This window comes from Coturnix japonica, unplaced genomic scaffold (assembly GCF_054131305.1).
Source record: "Coturnix japonica strain WE unplaced genomic scaffold, WE-NBRP24 Scf046, whole genome shotgun sequence".
Classification (NCBI taxonomy): Eukaryota; Metazoa; Chordata; class Aves; order Galliformes; family Phasianidae; genus Coturnix; species Coturnix japonica.
Window position 1 is genome coordinate 2,009,345 of NW_028188949.1, and position 18,388 is coordinate 2,027,732.

Sequence of the window (18,388 nt, forward strand, 5' to 3'; positions counted from 1 at the left end):
GGCCATTTGGGCACACACTACTCCCACTGCCCTCCAGATTTCTCCATCCCTTGCTCTTTGTTCAGTGAGATACCTCCCAATTATCTGTCTGATTTCTGACTTTCAGGGGGATTACTGGAATTTGTTCCATCTCCCCAAATTCTGAGAATCAGTGAGAATGTGTTAACCCGTCTCAATGTGTGAAATACTCACAAGTCCTGATCAGTTTTAAGTTGATACCTCTCAACTACCTGGCTGATCTATCCCAGGGAGATTACTGGAATTTGCTCTATCTACCAGAGTCTGATGGCCTCTGTTGTCAACTACTTCACTGTGATTCAATCTATCCTATCCTATCTCAGTCTAAATCATTTATTTTAAAAGTATTCCATATGAAAGACAAACTTCAATAGATGCCGCTTGAACATGGCATGCAGTTGATCACTGTGTTTTACTGTTCATTCAATTGCATCACCTTTCCTTCCATTTGCTGGCCAGATAAAAAACAGAAATCTTTCCTTTTCCATGTGTAGCTGGTTCTCTGAGGAAAGCCAGTGGGAGTTGGTGCAAAGCAGTTTTAACACTGAGTGGATGAATGCAGAGGAGAAGAGTGATGTGAAGAAAAGTGATGCAAGTCCCATAGGTCCAAAGTGAGCAGAAATTGTGTGGGGAGGTTGAGAAGGACCTTTGTCAACACATTAACAGTACAGAACTCACTGGGACAACCTGGATTGGTATCAGTTGCACAGTGCTGCTTTAATGTCTTCCTTAAACCCAACTATAAATAAATAGACAATAAATATATAATGGATTCTTTAATCTCTCTCCAGATATCCCTCCTTTTTGCTGAACAAGTTCTGATAACCTGAAGAAGATAACAAGATGGCATAAGGCACAGGAGATTCTTTAGGTTATAATGGTCCCAGGGTGCATTTGATGTTGAGTTCATCAGCCTCCAGTGCAGAGAGAAGTTTGCACAAAGTGCTCAACAAGACAAAGTCAGAAGTAACAGTGAAGTTTCTTGGAGTATTAATGGGCCCAGTGAGGGCCATTACCAAGTAAGCTTCCCAAGGGACTTGTTAGAGAAGATAACTGGAAGCCATGACTAAAAGCAGGCAAAGGCACTGGCATGCTAAGAAACCTCTCCTTTGCCTTACAAAGCAGACAGGTCAAGCCCTGATTACAAGACCAGTGGTAGAGAGGTCCTGTATCTCATGTTGGCTCCTGGCATTTCCTGGGGCAATGGGTTGGAGGTCTGTATGATGTTAAATGATAGACATGGGGACAGAAGATCCCAGGCTCTACATGTGGTGCAAGGACGCTGTGAGGTTCATGTCCCATATGAGACCTATGTTTCATTGCAGGATGTGAGAAGGGATGTGAGAAGGGCCCAGTCTGAACAAGCAGTCAATCCCTGTGAAACTCTGAACTTTAGATCTCTCAGTTCCACTGCCCTCCTTTGCACATTCTCCCAGAGTTTGAAGTCCTTTATGTTCTGCGGTGCCCAGAAGTGCACCTAGTGCTGCTAGTGAGGCAGTAGCAATGCAGAGCAGAGGGATGATCCTTTCCCTCACCCAGCTGGCAATAAGTTGCTTCATGCACTCCAGGGGACCGTTGGCTTTCCTGGCTGCCTTGGCACACTGCTGACTCACATTCAGTGTGATGCTGACCAGCACCCCAACCCTTTCCAGTCAGACTCCTCTCCAGTGTCCCATATCCAGTCAGTGTGTATGTCCAGCGTTCCCCCTACCCAGGTGCACAGTCAGGCACTTGTTCTTGTTATACTTTATGCACTTGGTGCTTAGTACCAACTGGTACCCACTTCTCTGACTTGTCCACATCTCTCTGCAAGTCCTCTCCACCCTCAGTGGAGGCAACAGCACCTCCTCATCTGGTCTTATCAGCAAACTTGCTCAGAACATCTTCTACTCTTGCATTCCAGTCATCTGCATAAACATGAAAGGAAAGTGGCTCCAAAATGGAACCCTGGGGACCCCGACAGTGACCATCTACCAGCCTGATGGAACCCACTGACTATAATCCATTGGGACCGACCTACTGGCCAACTGCTCACCCACCTCGTTGTGTTTCTGTCTAGCCATATGCAGAACATTCTGTCCAGAAGGTTGTTGTGAGAAACAGTGTCAAAATCTCCACTGAAATCCTCAAGGATTACATCAACTGGCTTCCCTTGTTCGACTAAACAGATAACAGTGTCACAAAATGAGCTTAAATTAAACAGGACCTTCGCCTCACCAACTTGTGTTGGCTGCAGCCAATGACAGAATTGTCCTTCAGCTGTTTTTCCATAACTCCCACCATCATTTTCTCCATAATTTTACCAGGCTCTGGACTGACAGGTCCATAATTGCCCATGTCATCTTTCTTGCTCTTCCTTACAATGAGACAACATTTGCCAGCTTCCTGTCAGCTGGTATGACCCTAGACTTCTTTAGATGCAATTGAAATGAGAGCCCAGAGCACACTAAGGTGTTATCATTGAAAGAAAGCAGATGTGCCATAGCTTTGCAATGCCTTGAACTCCAGAGTATGCCACAAATGGAGCAGAGGGGAAGATTTGCCTCTTCTGTAGTGAACTCATTCATTTGGTAAGCAGAATAACACTACCTGATACATGGGGACTGTGTCTCTGCTCTGCTCTGCTCAGCTCACAGGGCAGCGGTGCAGGGTGTTACTCTCATGTCAGTGCAGGTAAACTCACTTTAATCCTTTTTCCTCTGTAAATGCTTCCTTTATTTGTATGCTCAGATACACTTCCACATTCCCTCAAGTACACTTCCATATATCATTAACAATTACACTTATACCATCAAAACAGTTTGTCAAACAGTACAGTTCTTCAGTTCACATAAACTCCCTTAATACAGTCTGTATTCTTCACTTATAAACACTGTGCCACAGAACCGGCACTGATTGAACCACCTCCCTCACACACTTCCTCACAAGCAGTACATAGTATTACATAAATGGGTTGACATTCATTGGTCGGGTGGAATGTACACCTCTCCTCAGGACAATCTTACTAATCTACAGAGTACAAACTCCCGTCTTCTTACATACAAGCAGAAAGTACATATGAGTGGACAGACAACACAGTCTTTCACTTTGTCCGTGTCTGGCCATTTCCCTCACAGGAGGAAGGAAACATGGATCGGGACTCGGCACTCACCCTGCAGCTGTTCTGTGTCTCACTCACACCACACTCACTCTGACATTTAGATCAAAAACCATGGTTTATTCATACTACACAATGCTGACAACGTTTTCTAGCTGGAATCTTAATAACACTCATACTCTGGTCAACCAGTTGCAAACGTTAATGTTTTTCCCAGAGTCGGCTTGACACACGGTACCAAACACTTAAAGCAGATGATAATATTGAACATACAACCTATAAGCCCCGTGATTAGAACTTGGAGAACCCAGGCTACCATTTGACAGGCTATCCACTATATCCCATACCCGTAGGAGAGACCAACCTAGGTCTCTCCTATTGCCAACCACCTGGGAGAGAGTACTTGTTCTTGTTTCCCTTCATATGACATACAGTTCCCTTTCATAGGAACTCACCCAAGGAGTCTTCCTACCCCAGCTGGCAACCAAAGCCATGAGCTCACCTCCCTGGGAGCAGCACGTATGGCTGTAAACTGTGTAGGATGTCTCCTCAAGACATATGGGCTCCACTTACCATACACATACCTGGTCCACCTACGGGTGGTCCTTGTCTGTCCCTGCAGTGATCAGGTGAGGAAGGGAGTCCTTCAGAGAAATCTCAGGGTGCGCCAAAAGTGTCTCCCTCTCAGCTGGTCCTGCAGCGAACAGAGCTGGTCCCACCTGGGCCGCCAAATTGACTACAGGAATTGAACTCTATAACCTCTATAACTGATACAGTCTCCCATGACATACTTATACCAGAGTTGAGGAAGTATGGGATAGGTGAGTGGACAGTGAAGTGGGTCGAGAATTGGCTGACTGGCAGAGTGCAGAGGGTTGTCGTTGGCGGTGCAGTGTCTGGCTGCAGGGCTGTAATTAGCGGCGTCCCCCAGGGGTCTGTGCTGGGTCCGGTCTTGTTCAACATCTTCATCAATGACCACCCTCAGCAAGTTTCCTGATGACACGAAGTTGGGAGGATTGGCTGACACACCTGAAGGCTGTGATGCCATTCAGCGAGACCTGGACAGGCTGGAGAGCTGGGCAGTAAGAAACCGGATGAGGTTTAACAAAAGCAAGTGTAGAGTCTTGCACCTGGGTAGAAATAATTGCATGCACCAGTACAGGCTGGGGGATGAGCTGCTGGAGAGGAGCTCTGCTGAGAGGGATCTGGGCGTCCTGGTGGACAACAGATTGGCCATGAGCCAGCAGTGTGCCCTTGTAGCCAAAAAGGCCAATGGCATACTGGGGTGTATTAAAAAGAGCGTGTCCAGCAGGTCGAAGGATCCTCCCCCTCTACTCTGCCCTGGTGAGGCCTCATCTGGAATACTGTGTCCAGTTCTGGGCTCCCCAGTACAAAAAAGACAGGGATCTCTTGGAAAGAGTCCAGCGGAGGGCCACAAAGATGGTGAAGGGCCTGGAGCATCTCCCCTATGAGGAGAGACTGAGGGAACTGGGTCTAATTAGCCTTGAGAAAAGAAGGCTGAGAGGGGACAGGATCCAGGTTTATAAATACCTGAGCTGTGGGAGCCATAGTGGTGAGTCTGGTCTCTTTTCAGTAGTGCGTGGGGACAGGACTAGGGGTAATGGGATGAAACTTCAGCATAGGAAGTTCCGCATTAATGTGCGCAATAACTTCTTTACGGTGAGAGTGACAGAGCACTGGAACAGGCTGCCCAGGGAGGTGGTGGAATCTCCTTCTCTGGAGATATTCAAGACCTGCCTGGATGCCGAGCTGTGCGACGTGGTGTAGGGAACCTGCTTTGGCAGGGGGGTTGGACTCAATGGTCTCTGGAGGTCCCTTCCAACCCCTACAATTCTGTGATTCTGTGAATATCATGGGGTGGTTTGGATGGGGAAAGACTACCCCTTTGAATGACCTTTTGTCAGGGCATGTCCTGGGATTCCTAGGATCCTCAAAATGCAGCATTGCTTCTGTCACTGAAAAATGGGGCCCTGTGTGGGATGGAGGGAGGGTCCATGAGTCCCTGGCCCACCTGACTGAGTATTTCCATGGTCTTAGCAAAGACATACTTACAACTTGAGAATGACAGTTAGCTGCGTTCATGGTGGCATGGCCACTGCTGATGATCTTGAACTGTCTGAACATAACTGAAGAGGCTCAGGCTGATGCAAATCAGCTATTGAATGATAGTGTTGAAAAACTGGAAAGACAGGTGGCAGTTTTGATGGGGAAAAAACCTAATTCAATCATTCTCCTATGGAAGATCAGGAACATCTTTCTGGAAGACCATGGGGAACCTGTACAAGGGAATCTGTATAAAATGGACTCTGTAAATGAAGGCACTGAAAGGTCAGATTTTGAGGTTCCATTTGGACTAGATCTATTTGAGATCTGACTGATTGTAACCAAAAAATGAAAAAAATAATGCAGGATAGGCTGGTGGGAGTGCCCTGACCAGTGTCAAACCCCCCAAACCCTGCTGCCCATAATACAGCAGCTGAACTGATGGATATAGTACAGTGGTTTAGACAGAAACCAAGAGAGCATGCCAGCATAGCTGCTCTGGTTATGGGACATGGAGGCAGAAAGCACTGTGGTGAATGGACTGGAAATTTCAAAACTGACATCCATTACTACTCACCCTGCCCTCAGGCAAAGACTGTATGTTCTGTCCAACATAATGAGGATAGCCATTTGATCAGTGAATGATTTATGGCTGTGTGTCATATAACATGGCCAAATAAGAATGACATACCATTAAATATCAGCCTGTGGTCCTCTATGGAGGACTAACAAAATTATATTAGAGAATTAGGCATGAAAGAGGCAATCTATGAAGATGATTTTGAGAGCCCAGTCAATAAATTTTTCATCAGGAACGAGGGATCTCATCCTACAGCCATCACCTTTACATCAGGATGGGTCTATGTTATCCATACTGAACCCCCCAGTGGCCCTCAGGTGCTGTAATACAACAGGCTGCCCAATTGATGGGGAGACAAGAGTGCCTGCAGCCAGATGCAGGCTCTGAATGGTGGTGGAAAGGTCAGAGAACCATCTGCTGCCATGACTTAGGCGTCCAGCCCCTAGGGTAATCCAGTCTGGACCCATTAGGGTCTTGAGACAACCAATGTTTAAAGACCAGATTAGAGCAGGAGTTCAGTTTAAAAAGATCGATGGACAGCATAATCAGGAAAAAATATCTGTTAAACAGGCCCAAGCACTGAGTATTTATAGTCCAACCTTTTCAGCCAAACTAGATGTGAATGTAACTCAAGAAGGGTCTGGATGGGGGCTCTGGCAGAGCCAGAGTTCTTTGTGAACCCCTATGAGGTTTTGGTCACAGGTTTGGCATGGAGCAGAATAAAGATACATCACAGTTGAAAAGCATTTATTGGCTGCCTATTCTACACTACAGGTGGTAGAACCAGTAACTCAGATTTCAGAGGTTATCATTAAACAACAAGGCCAGTCCAGGGGTGGGTAAAAGATCTAACACACATCTCTATGATGGGGGTGGCCCAATCACAAGCAGTGGTGCGCTCAGTTGTTCTGCTTGCCTGCTCCTCACGGAGTTAGGAGAAATCTGTGCCTGCTGCGTGTTCGAGTGCATGCGCAATGCCATGTGGAGGGCTTATCACAATAAAGATTGGCGGATTTGCTGCGTAGACCGGTCAGAACTCAGATCTGCGTTGTGCTTCCTGTGGCACCAAACACCCAACAGTGGCAGTTCCGTGTATTGGCCAGCAGGTGGCAGCAGAGACCACGGAAAGAACGTCTGCGGGACAGACCCTGGGGATCCGTTCTCTTTTGATTACAGGGGAAGAACACAAAGATGGAAGAGGAGGGAAGGGGGAAAAAAAAAAAGAAAAAAAGAAAAAAACAAACCACAGCAAACAAATAAAAACTTCTCCAAACGTAGCAAACGTGAATGTCTGTCAATAAATAAATGAGTAATTGAATTGATTTCTGTTTCCACTCTCCCCCGCCCCCCTCAACTTCCGAGATGAAGAAACACCTGGTATCAATTGGACAGATGCACACAGTGAAGCCAGGGATGGTCTGAAACGCAAAGCAGCTGAGCAGCTTTTAGAAGGAAACAGAGTAGTAACAACTTCTGTACCTACATTCACCACTCTGAGATCCTGTCTGGGTCACCCAAGGCTTGTAAATAACCACTGGGTCGGTTCTGATGTCGAGTGATTTGTTGTCAGTTCTCTCATGGTTCTCCGGTCAGTTCTCCGGTGCCAGGATCTGCCACAGGGCATTCTGACCACGGGCATCATGTTTCTACGCTGCCGCCTGCATTTAACAGGCAATGGGACTGCCCAGCATGTGCAAGGCAGCACCTCTGTCACACCACCAGAATGTTTAAGGCTGTTGGGATTGTTGTTAGCGTCCCATTAACACTGAGGCTAGAGATACCCTTAGGATTGACATTACTATTAGCATTACTTTGATGGTGCCCTATCTGGGTCATTTCCAGGGGATGTCAGGAGTAAGGCATAGTGTCAGGAGAAAAAGAACAGACTCTGTTACTTTATAAAAGTGATAATAGAGAGAGTTCATTGGAAAAAATACAACTCTTAAATAATACAAAGCATGCTTCTGATTGGATGCAGGCATCATCTGGGCTCTGATTAATATTACTTTTAAGGTAAAGATTATTGTTACCTTAATGATTGTTTTTTGGATTATGATCAGGGTAAAGGTTCCTTTTGCTACAAACTTCTAGCATCATTTTTGTTGTTACATTTGGAGTTAGAGACGATTTTAGAATCAGGGTAAGGGTTAGGATTAGAGTTACATTGCGGGTTAGTGCTGTTATCTTTACAGCTCCTGTGAGGGTTGGGGTCTGGGTCAGGTGTTTAAAAAATGAAATGAGAAAAGCATAAAAAAAATATATTGAAAGCTTCAGATTTCCTTAATCTTTGTGGGAATCATATAATGTGCAACTCAGATCTACCTCTTCGTGCAGTGAGTGCCTGTAAATTTGCTAGAGCCTAATATAATATGGCCTTGTGCTTTCCGCTAACTCACCTTCATTTCATTTTCATTACATTTGCTTGGTAGTCAGATTTTGGTGTGTGGATATTTTAAAACAATCTAACTGACATTGGCAAAAAATTAAATATAAATTAAAAAATGCACGACAGCATCGTATCAATTTTTATAGATAAGATACAGAAGAGCAGTTTCCCTTAGTTTTCTGTGCCTCTTTACTTTCTTACCCTCTCCCCTTGTGTGAGAAACTCTCAAAGTCAAAGATTTCTAGTTAGGCAAAGATGGCAGCGATAGCAGCAGTGCTTATTCATTATTGCAATACTGCGCGCACATCCCCTGTTGGCAAGGGAGAAACTGCACACCAGTCAGTGAAATCAATTCTGTTCTATGCCCTAAACCCAATGCAGGTGATGCTCTCATGGCTCTCATTGGTTGAGCATCACAGGCTCACAGACTCCTCAAGACTGTTGCTAGGATTCATTTCCATATAAGGTCAATTACCAACCTCTTGTTTTTAGGTCTGCCTTGTACTTTTCTGCGGACAGAGAAGGGCAATGTTTCCAAAAGTCAGTACATTCATTCTGTCCTGTGCTGGGCTCTACCCACCCTGTGTATTTATCTTGTGCTTGTCTCAATTCTACCCACGTCAGAACGCCCCCAGTCTGAACTTAACTCTGTTCAGCAACTTTCTTGGTGGAAAAACTACTTATACAGCTGTTTTACAAGAGGGTTATACATTCAGTTAGGGCCTACACTATGTACTGAAAATACTGGAAACTTCCACTGCAAAAACACAATCTACCTCTCCCATCTGTGCAGCCTTGCAGACCCAGAGCATGCCAGGTTATTTCTGCTTTCATAGCATTTGCATGCTGTAGGGTGAGCAAAAGGTTCTGCTGCTTGATTCTTCTGCAAGAGCTGCCTACCGGCAAATGGTTGCAGGGATGGAGGATGTGACAGAAAGCATTTGTCTCCACAAGAGCAGAGTTACATTCAGTGCAGAGTGTGAGAGTCAGGTTGGTGTGGAAAAGCACTGACACGCTGGGGATGATGCAGTGCTCACATGTCTAACACTCACAGACATTACTGTCAGAAGGATGGTGCTGTGTTGTGCTTCTACCTTTGGCAGCCCCTGGAGAAATGCTGTGGCACACAGAACACCTTTGTATTGCACTGACTGCTGCCACGCAGCATGGATTTAACACACCAAATCCAGAGGAGCATGACTGCATCTAACTGCCCTGAGAAAAACTACTGTAGCTGAAGAGATGAGGAGGCAGCTGCTCATCTGCAGAACAAGCAGTACTGCCAGTCATTGGGCCAGGTGAGCACCTCCTGCTGCAGCGTGATGATGACAGGGCTGGAGATGATCTGCAAAGCCAGCTTAAAAGTGGGAGACATGAGTCAACATGGCAGGAGGACAGAGGTGTTAGGGAGCAGCCAAGGCATCAAAGAGTATCAAAAGGCTTTGAAAAGTATCACAAAGCGACAGCCAGGAAGACTGGGATTATCATGAGCAGCAACCTGGATGCTAGAGATTATTTGCTCCCATACAAAATGGTAGAGATCTTGCTGCAGACATCCCAAAGCCAGGCAAAATGGGAACCCAGAGCTCTGCCTGCACGAACCCCACAGCCAGAGTGTTGCAAGCTGAGCTGCCTTGCTGTTTGTTGCATTCATCGCAATCCCTGTGAATGAAGACTCGGAATGCAGTCAAGGCGATGATTGAGCATGAGAGTGACTTTATTCAATAAAAGACAGGAGGGCTTGAGAGGTCAAGGGTGAAGATGGGACCCCTCTTGTCAAGATGAGAGTGGCTCAGAGCTAGTGCTGCTGCCTGGTGCCTGGGACTGGCAGCCTGACTCTAAGTCCCCATCTAAGATGCTCAGCTTCACCTCACTGATGCTGACCTGCTCCTGCATGGTGGTGCTGCTGTTGGGGCACTCGGGCTGTGCTTGGGATGGGCAGCACTGCAAAGGCGCTGGGTCACAATCCAGGCAGGTGACTGCTGAGTCTGGCAGGCTCAGGTCAGCATCTTCAGCAGAGCCAGGAGATATGAGAGCATGAACGTGGATGAGCCCCTTGTGTCCATCACTGTTACCATGTGGAAGGCTGTCATCCGAATTGCAGCGATTCATGCTTAATAAGAACTCTCCATTGATGGAAACACACTGCACATCACTACTTGGTTTGGATCTCTGGGGTTGACAAGGGCTCAAATCACCTAGGAAGGCATAGAAACACAAGGGTTAGTGTCAAACGTTTGCAAGTTGAATCATGAAAGAGGTTGTTGATACTTGGTAATAGAGTGGCGGCAGGAAGAAGCAAATAGGCTTCAAGCAACAGAGCCACTGTCTTGCAAGTGATCCTCGTGCAGGTCCAGCTCGTGTGTTGTTTCACTGTAATCCGCTTCTTTGGGTCTACCTAGTGGGCAGCAGCACTCGAGCTGTTACTGATATCACTGAAAAGAACTGGAGACAATTGTTCTCTTCCTAAGAGCTTCAAGGTGTCTAGAAGCACAAATAGAAACCAGCAGTATTTCATCACTTCACCAAAAGGAAGGTCAAACACCTGAGCTGTGAAGAGCAGTTACAGAACCTATGCATAAGATCACACCAGACATAGTTTGTTCTAACAACAGTTATGGCACATAGTCCATTTCCTTCAATATTCCCAAAATGAAATGATGTGGAGCATTACAGGGAAAGAAACACTGCACACAGACACTATGACCCTGATTATACTCAAGCAGCAGACTTAAAACAAGTCAGAGTTTTAGATTCCAGGATATTTCAGGACCTATCATGTGTGAAATTCAGTTACACAACAGTGCCTAGGTGCCTGCGTTTCAAGCAACTTTCAGATCACAGCCATGTAAAATAAAAACAAATTCAGTGCAGAAATAGCAATCCTGTACCTTAATACTCATGAGATTATCCATTTTTTACAGCACTCTGACTAAGTTCTAAAACTTGCTCATCCCAGTTCACTTCAACAAGTTCCACCAGTTCAAGCAATGCAGTTCTGAGATCCTGTGTATGTTATGCAGATAGAATTGAACAGTGCAGAAATAATCTCTGACAGCTTTAAGAGCTCCGTTCTGCTTACAAACTCTCAGTCCAAAATTATTCGCAGTTTTAAGGAAATGAACACCTGAAGCAGTTGGATCATCTGCCATTTGCCGCATTCTGCTTCTTGGCATCATGATTAGCACAAAGGGTTTTCTGCTGTCCTGCAGAGATGGACAAAGTCCTGCTTACAAATGGACCAAGTTCCAGTGTACAGCAGAGTTTGTACCAGACTAAAAAGCCACGTCATTCAATTCATGTGCTCAGGTTGTTATGCACTCAGAAAGGAAACAGAACTAACTGTTGAATTCTGAAGGTAATCTGTGGGGTCCTGTAGAGAGTGTTTTTTACAGCTAGTTAGCTGAGAAGGGTCGTAAACACGGTGTGGTTAATCAAGCAGCCATAACACCTGCAAGGACAGTGAGAACATCAGGATGCCCTGTGATGGTTAGAAACTAGCCATGGTTCTGGGAACTCAGCAAGGGAGTATCTTTCAGGATGATAACAAGCTGTTAAGATACTCGGGGATGGTATGTAATTGGGAACCAATGATGAGCTCCACTTTTGCAATATGTATGAGCTAATTATCCGTATTATAAAGGTACACGCAGCCAAGGAATAAACGAGATTCGCTGATCATGTCAATGACAGGTGTGGTCGTCTGCTTTTCTCCCGCCGTTCTGCAACATCGTTGTTGTTTAGTGTCACTGGGTTCGTTAAACTGCTGTTCATTCTCAGATCGTTGGTTTTTTTTCATTTTTTCCCTCCTAGACCCACTCGCAATCTTACTTCCCTTCCCCTCCCGGCCGCGCCGCACCGCGCTGTTAGAGAGGGGAGGTTCTTTGTTCCTTCTCTCCCTGGGTTTGTTCCCACTGTCACCGAGTGAGCTCTAGAGAGAACTCCGTGACACAAACTCATTGCAAAGTCTAAGCTAGAAGAAGCATCACCTCAGTGTATCCCAGAAAAAGAACAGCGTTGAGATTTTAATTGGTTTTGGTTTTTTGTTTTATTGGGGGTGGGTTGTTTTTTGTTGTTTTTTTAGGGTTTTGGGGGTTTTTTTTTGTCTTTTTTTTTGTTTTTTTGGGGGGGAGGGGGGGGGGGAGGGGTGCGAGGGGAAGGGAGAGGGAGGGGACAGTTGTTTGGTTGTTTTTAATATACAATAAAGCTATGCAGTTCCGCTGTCAGTCGCCTCAGAGAGTTCCCGAAGGAGCTCAACCACATTCTGCTCAACATCGAGTTGTTCCATTGAGTGGAGCAATGGTAGTCTTGCAGATGGAGCAGTGCAGGAATTCTGACAGGATCTCCAGGTGTATCCAGTTCATCATCTGAAAGCTCCGCAACCAAATTGGAAGGGACCAGTCCTCTTGTGCCATCTGTCAGCTCTCCCTGAAACCAGCCATTCTCACCCACATCTCCAAAGACATGACGTTTTGTCCGGCAGTCAGAGGAAGCTCGTTTTCTGGGTCCTCATTAGGACCCTCAACAGGAATGTAGCTGTGTCGAGCTAAGAATCTTCAAACTGCTGATGATACCTGTCCTGGAGTATGCAGGATGAAGGACAAAAGCTCTGCTCTCACATTCAGGGCCATCCTCTGACAGAAGGCAGCACTCAGGACTGTTCCCAAGGATCTCTTTCATGGCTTTCAGTTCAAGCTCCGAGTCTTCCAGATGACCTTGAAGACTTCGGGCCTCTTCAATGGCAGAATGGAACGGACTGGAGCTATTACGGAGATTCTTGTTTGACTGGGTCAGAGTCTGTCTCGTTGCCTTCCCCAGCTCCATCTGCTGCTTCTGCTGTCTCTTTTCCCTCTTGCGTGCTCTGTGAGAATGAGTTTCAGAAAGCACTACTCACTGACAGGAAATAAGGGGAAACTTGAAAGACTTTGCAACCTAAGTCCTGGCAGTGTACTGCCAGCGGCTGATTTGGCCGTCCAGGATCCTGGCACCACAAATGCTTCATTGCCAAATGCAGCAATAAGGTGTTCTGGGGAAAGGCCAACTCACAGGTAGTATTTGAGCACCCATATCACAGTACCAACGGCCAGCACCAGCGCAGGCAGCAGCATCACTGAGACCGTCATCGGAATGCGGCACTTCCGCACAGATGTGTGAGCAGCAGCCTCTGTGCTTTTGCCTGTGTTCATCCCTGGAAGAAATGAGACAATGTCCCACGTTACCTTCAGCTGCGCTACAGATAATCTCTCAGTGTGCTTCATGGACCCAAGAGGTCATTTTGTCAGTGGGTGCCTCCGTCTCTGGTGCCGAAGCACTGGAGGACAAGAAGGATTGCTTCCACCTCTCGTTGGGTACGGAGAGGCTGCACAGGCACTACCCGTGTCCTCCTCTGGGCCGAGAGCTGTGGCTGTACTCTGGGGTCTGGGCTTGGTCCGTGGGGAGAGCTACAGAACAGAATCCCTCACGCTTTTCCCGGCATGTGTGTCCTGAGCTCCCCCTGTGGGACGCCCCCCAGGCTGAAGGTCAGGCTTCAGCCAGCACAGGGCACAGCCAGAGCCAGCCCAGGGGAGAAACACTCCTGCAGGCTCCTACCACGCAAGACCCTGCTCATCACCCTCAGGTGGCTTCGTTCCAAAAGGGCAAACTCTGCGATCTGGGAGCGGTGGGAGCTGAGCAGGGTCACAGAGGTCTGCAAGTACCTTCCCTGGCACATTGCTGGCACAACTTTCCACACCCCACGAAGGCCAGCCATTTTCAGAGAGCCACCCCTGGCTTCTTTTACATGTGCTCTATGCTCACACGCTCAGGTCTGGCTGCTGACCTGGTGTGCAAGAGCTGGCAGCAAGAGCCTGCAGGCACGCAGTGACTCTGGTTCGTGACACCGTATGATCATGGGACAGAAATTACCTGGCATGCCGGTTGGTGCTGCCTGCATTCCTCTGTCCGGGACGGGCAGTGTGGGATATCCGCCTTCCTGCAGCGCATCCGGGACTGGCAGTGTGGGATATCCACCTTCCTGGAGTGCATCTGGGACTGGCAGTGTGGGATATCCACCTTCCTGGAGTGCATCCCTCTCACTTTGTTGGTCCGTTCCTTTAGAAAGAAAGCAGGGCAGTAGGATTGGGATGTCACGTGCCCTCATCAAAAACTGAGCTTCTCCAATCCCAAGCTCAGGTAAAGTCCAGCCCCCCCCCCCAAGTACACTGTGAGCCCCTCTGTTACCCAAGGGCATTTGGGCCCTCCCAGCTATTGGACAATGCTGACTCCCTCACACCTCTTGAGAAATCAGCTCCTGTGCAAGGCCCTCACATACTGTGCTGTCACCAGCCCGTCACAGCCAGGTAGCTGCAGGCTGAAATCCAAGATCTAACACACAGTCCAAGCCTTCAGAATTAGCACCTCCACCTCATTTCCAGCATTAGCAAAGGCAGCCAACCCTGCTTAGGACGCTCCTCCTGCCTTGAACTTGCTCAGCTGCACGGAGGGCTTTGGATGAACAGAAGCACAGCGCTTGCCACTTTGCCACTTGCTGCCATCTGGGTGCCAACGACTGCACAAAGCAGCTCTGACAAGTAATGGTTGTGCTGGGGGAGCAGCTGCCTCTGGGTCTTGGCTGGATGCAGACCATCTGGCAGCAGACCAGCTCTGGTGCTTGACAGCACCTGCAAGGTGATACATGGAACACTGCTGCAGCACGGCTCTGACCCATCCCTTCCTGCTGTGCAGGCTACAGCCTGCCCACACCTGTATATCACACCTCAGCTTCCCAGGTCCCACAGTGAACAGACTGAAGTATACCCACCACGCTCTGCCTTCTCCATTTCCTTCAGCAGTCGCTTCAGGAGACGGGATGAGCCCTGAGAGTATTTTCCTCGTGTGGATTCATCCTCTTCTCTTTCCGGACCTTAACAGAATGTATGAAGTTAAATATCATGTGAATGAAGATCTGAAGATCAGCGGCGAGTCAGCCAAGTCAGTGAAGACAGAGTACTCACTGCTGGGATTCCAGCTGGGCTCCAGCACAGGAGGAAACCGATGACCGGGCAAGGCCCACACTGGGGGCACTTCTGCAACCAAAGACCCATGAAAAGTTTTAGTCACACACTACAGCATCAACTGAGTAGCAGAGCGTACAGGGGACAGGGCCTGCAGACACAAGTGTGATCAGACACAGGTGAGGAGAGCTTCCGGCACATGTGGGGGCCTCCTTTTCCCTGAGTGACCTGTAGGGTCTGGCGGTGGTTGGGGAATGCCACAGCCCGAATACAAAGGTCTGGGCTCCCTCAGCTGCAGAGGGGCAGCGGTAACCTTCCCACTGAAATGCTGCAGCTCTCCGAGAGAAAAAATACTCATGACTCATCTGTGCAAACCCTTCCGGGCACAAACAGGCTTGGAAGACCTGGAGAGGATCTCCAGTAAAATTGCACCCAGGTAAACCATGAGAGCATGAACGTTTCAGCCTCCAAGGAAACAGACACTCACAACTTACCCCTGGGTTGTCCCCCAGGCACAGGCATGAAGTCCGGATCCAAAGGAGCATCCGGAAAGGGAGCACGAAGCTCATCATCTAGAATCAAGAACAGATGAGAGAAGTTCCCACTTATATGCACTATATGGTGTGATCTCCTTCTCCCTCAGTAACTGGATGTGGAGAATAACTCAGGTCATGATTTCCAAAGTTGCAGGGTGGACGGGATGACCCGTAGGCTGGCACCTGGCAGCGTATCTCCGGGCCACGTGCCACATCTCTCACAGATTACGTGGAAGAAGATGCCCATCACCCCCTACCCAGCAACACCCCCATGGAAGGCAGGCCCCAGGCAAGTGTACTACAGGGCCGTGGGGACACAGCCTGACTTCTTGCTCCCAGCGCTGCTCAGTTTGGGTCCCATCTCTACCCACTCACCTGCTCCCCGTGCTCGCCACGGAGCAGCACAGCTCTCCTGAAAACTCATGGCCACCAATAGGAGGAAGAGGACAAGGCGGGCAGGGTCCATGGCCGCCCCCACACTTGCACCACGCTTCCAACACCACCGCTGCAGCCACAGTGAGTGTCGCACTGAGCCAAGCCTGCGGCCAGGCCTTGTGAGCTCATGGCATTGTGACCTCACATCTCTGTGATTCCGGGTGGCGGCTCCCCGCAGGCTGCTGCTCTTGTGATGCACTGCACCAGGGCTGTGTGGGGCTGGTGCTTACATCATAGAAATGCAGAATCATAGAATGGCTTGGCTTGCAAGGGACAGTGAAGAACTCAGAACCCCAGCCCCACTGCCTCGGGCAGAGATGCCACCCACAGAGTCTTGCTGCCCAGAGCTCCATCCAGCCTGGCCTTGAACACCTCCAGGGATGGAGCATCCACAACTTTGCTTGGCAAACTTTTGCAGAGCTTCAACAACCCCAAGAAGGCATTATTTCCAGCCTGGTGCACCACCTCAGGCCACAGAGGTAGTGACGCAATATGCACAGGTTATCCACGCGTGTGAAACGTGCTGCAATTAAGCAAGCCAAGCGGATAAATCCTCTCCAGTGTGGAGGATGATGGCTGAAATACAAACACGGAGAAGCTGACCTTCCCACAGACCCGCCAAGTCAAGTGTCACGTGTTGTATTAGGCGAAATCGGACCCTCGGGATGTAACGTGATAGGCCCTCCCCTGCTGGGTCATGCATATGTAAAAAAGATAAGGATGAAACTGGATACCTATAAAAGGGACCCTCACATTCCAATAAACGCCATTTTACAGCTCACCATAATGGTGTAACAAACAGCTGTGACTTGGTCGGGGCCGTCGATACACATTCACAAAGGGACTTGACTTTCCAGGTTACCAGATCGAGGTAACAAATGGTGCCCCGTGTGAGGCAAAGTCCTGGAGGTGAGTGTGCGATGGCTAAAACCGCGCTGACGGACGCGGTATCCACGGTTCGAGCCCGTGGAAGCACTCTCGGTGGGGTGCAAAGGGGAATGCAGCGCTGCGCCTATCCTACGGCCGATAGTTCGTAGAAGACCAGGAAGACTTCAGGTCTCTGGGTAAATGTATTCCGTCATTAGAGTAGTATTGCAACTTTGTAAAACCTACTATGGTAGGAAAGCTACGCCTTCTAAGAAGGACATTGCAGTCGTCATTAGTTGTCTTGAAAAGGAGAGGGAGCTTTCCTCTCCTCCGGTGATTTTGGATCACAATAAGCGGGACTCTTTAACTTTTTCGCTCTGTGAGCGCGCAATGAATGAGCAGAAAGATGCTGAGCTCAAAACGTGGGCATTGGTGCTACGGGCATTGAAAGCGGCTCGGAAAGAAGGGAATGCTTGGCTTGGGGCTGCTTTGGGAATTGGGTCGGGAGGCTTTTTCTCTTGCAGATGTGAGGATTTGAAAGACAAAGACAAGGTGGCGGGAGCCATCCAGACCGCACCCATCACTCCGGCTGAACAACAAGCAGACGGCCCCGTCCAGCAGCATTCCACACATTCCACATCCTTATCTCTTGACCAGGAGAAGCCTTCCTCTGAGGCCCCATATTGGTATCCAAAGCAACCGGTATCTTCTGCACTCCTTCGCCCATCCTTGGGGGTGGGGAAGGGGAGTGAGCAGGGGCGGGAGGATGGGTCCTTTCCTCGAGATGGGATGGGTTGTGGGTGTGGCTCCGCCCCGTGGGGCGGGGTGGATAGGACTAACCAAGATGGAAGCCAATCCTCATCAACGGGGGCGGAGGCGGAGGCGTTCCTAGTCATCATAACCCTGCTGGTCCAGCTCTACCTGGGGGGAGGGAGAGGGGAGAACAAGAGCGACCAAGTCTCGGATTGGTCAAAGATAAGGGAGGCATTCCTTTTTATCGTTAATTGGGGGCCCGGTCAGGGGGCCCCGGGCTCGAGTGGAGCCTCTGAAGCAGAAACAAGTCCAGCTGACGAGCGAGCCACGGCAGCCCGAGTTGGAGTCGGTTAAACTCCTGCTGACAACTTGGAGGAGAGGAAGAATGCTTAGGATAAACTGTATTGATTATTGTCACTGTCTTTGTGATTGTTAAATGTTTATGGTATATGAAAGTATAAATGCAAATGGTATATGGAACTGTTAATGTTATAGGAATGTGTAAACATGAATGCTATATGGAAGTGGAATTATTAATGTTACATGGAAGTGTAATTGATGGTACGAGTTGTGGAATTGTGAAAAACAAAAAACAGGAAAAAGATTACAGAAGAACAGTGAGTTAAAATATTGAATGTGATCTGCTCTAGCCAGAGAAGT

General features: G+C 48.3%; 1 protein-coding gene across 1 annotated transcript; it reads right to left on the reverse strand.

Moving 5' to 3' along the window:
* Nucleotides 1-12,259: 12,259 nt before the first annotated feature.
* On the reverse strand, nt 12,260-15,468 carry LOC146752348 (uncharacterized). The gene is made up of 4 exons (XM_085531922.1): nt 15,138-15,468; nt 14,945-15,046; nt 14,050-14,235; nt 12,260-13,333 (listed from the first exon to the last, which is right to left on the reverse strand). Exons 2-4 carry the CDS (start codon nt 14,961-14,963, stop codon nt 13,188-13,190), a joined length of 351 nt encoding a protein of 116 aa, XP_085388048.1. The 5' UTR covers nt 14,964-15,046; nt 15,138-15,468; the 3' UTR covers nt 12,260-13,187.
* Nucleotides 15,469-18,388: the final 2,920 nt, after the last annotated feature.

Bases quoted from the DNA above. Each gene is read 5' to 3' on its own strand.
- LOC146752348 (XM_085531922.1), bottom strand. The intron at 13,334-14,049 runs GTAATTTCTGTC...CATTTCTTCCAG, and splicing joins AGCACCAACCGGCATGCCAG to GGATGAACACAGGCAAAAGC.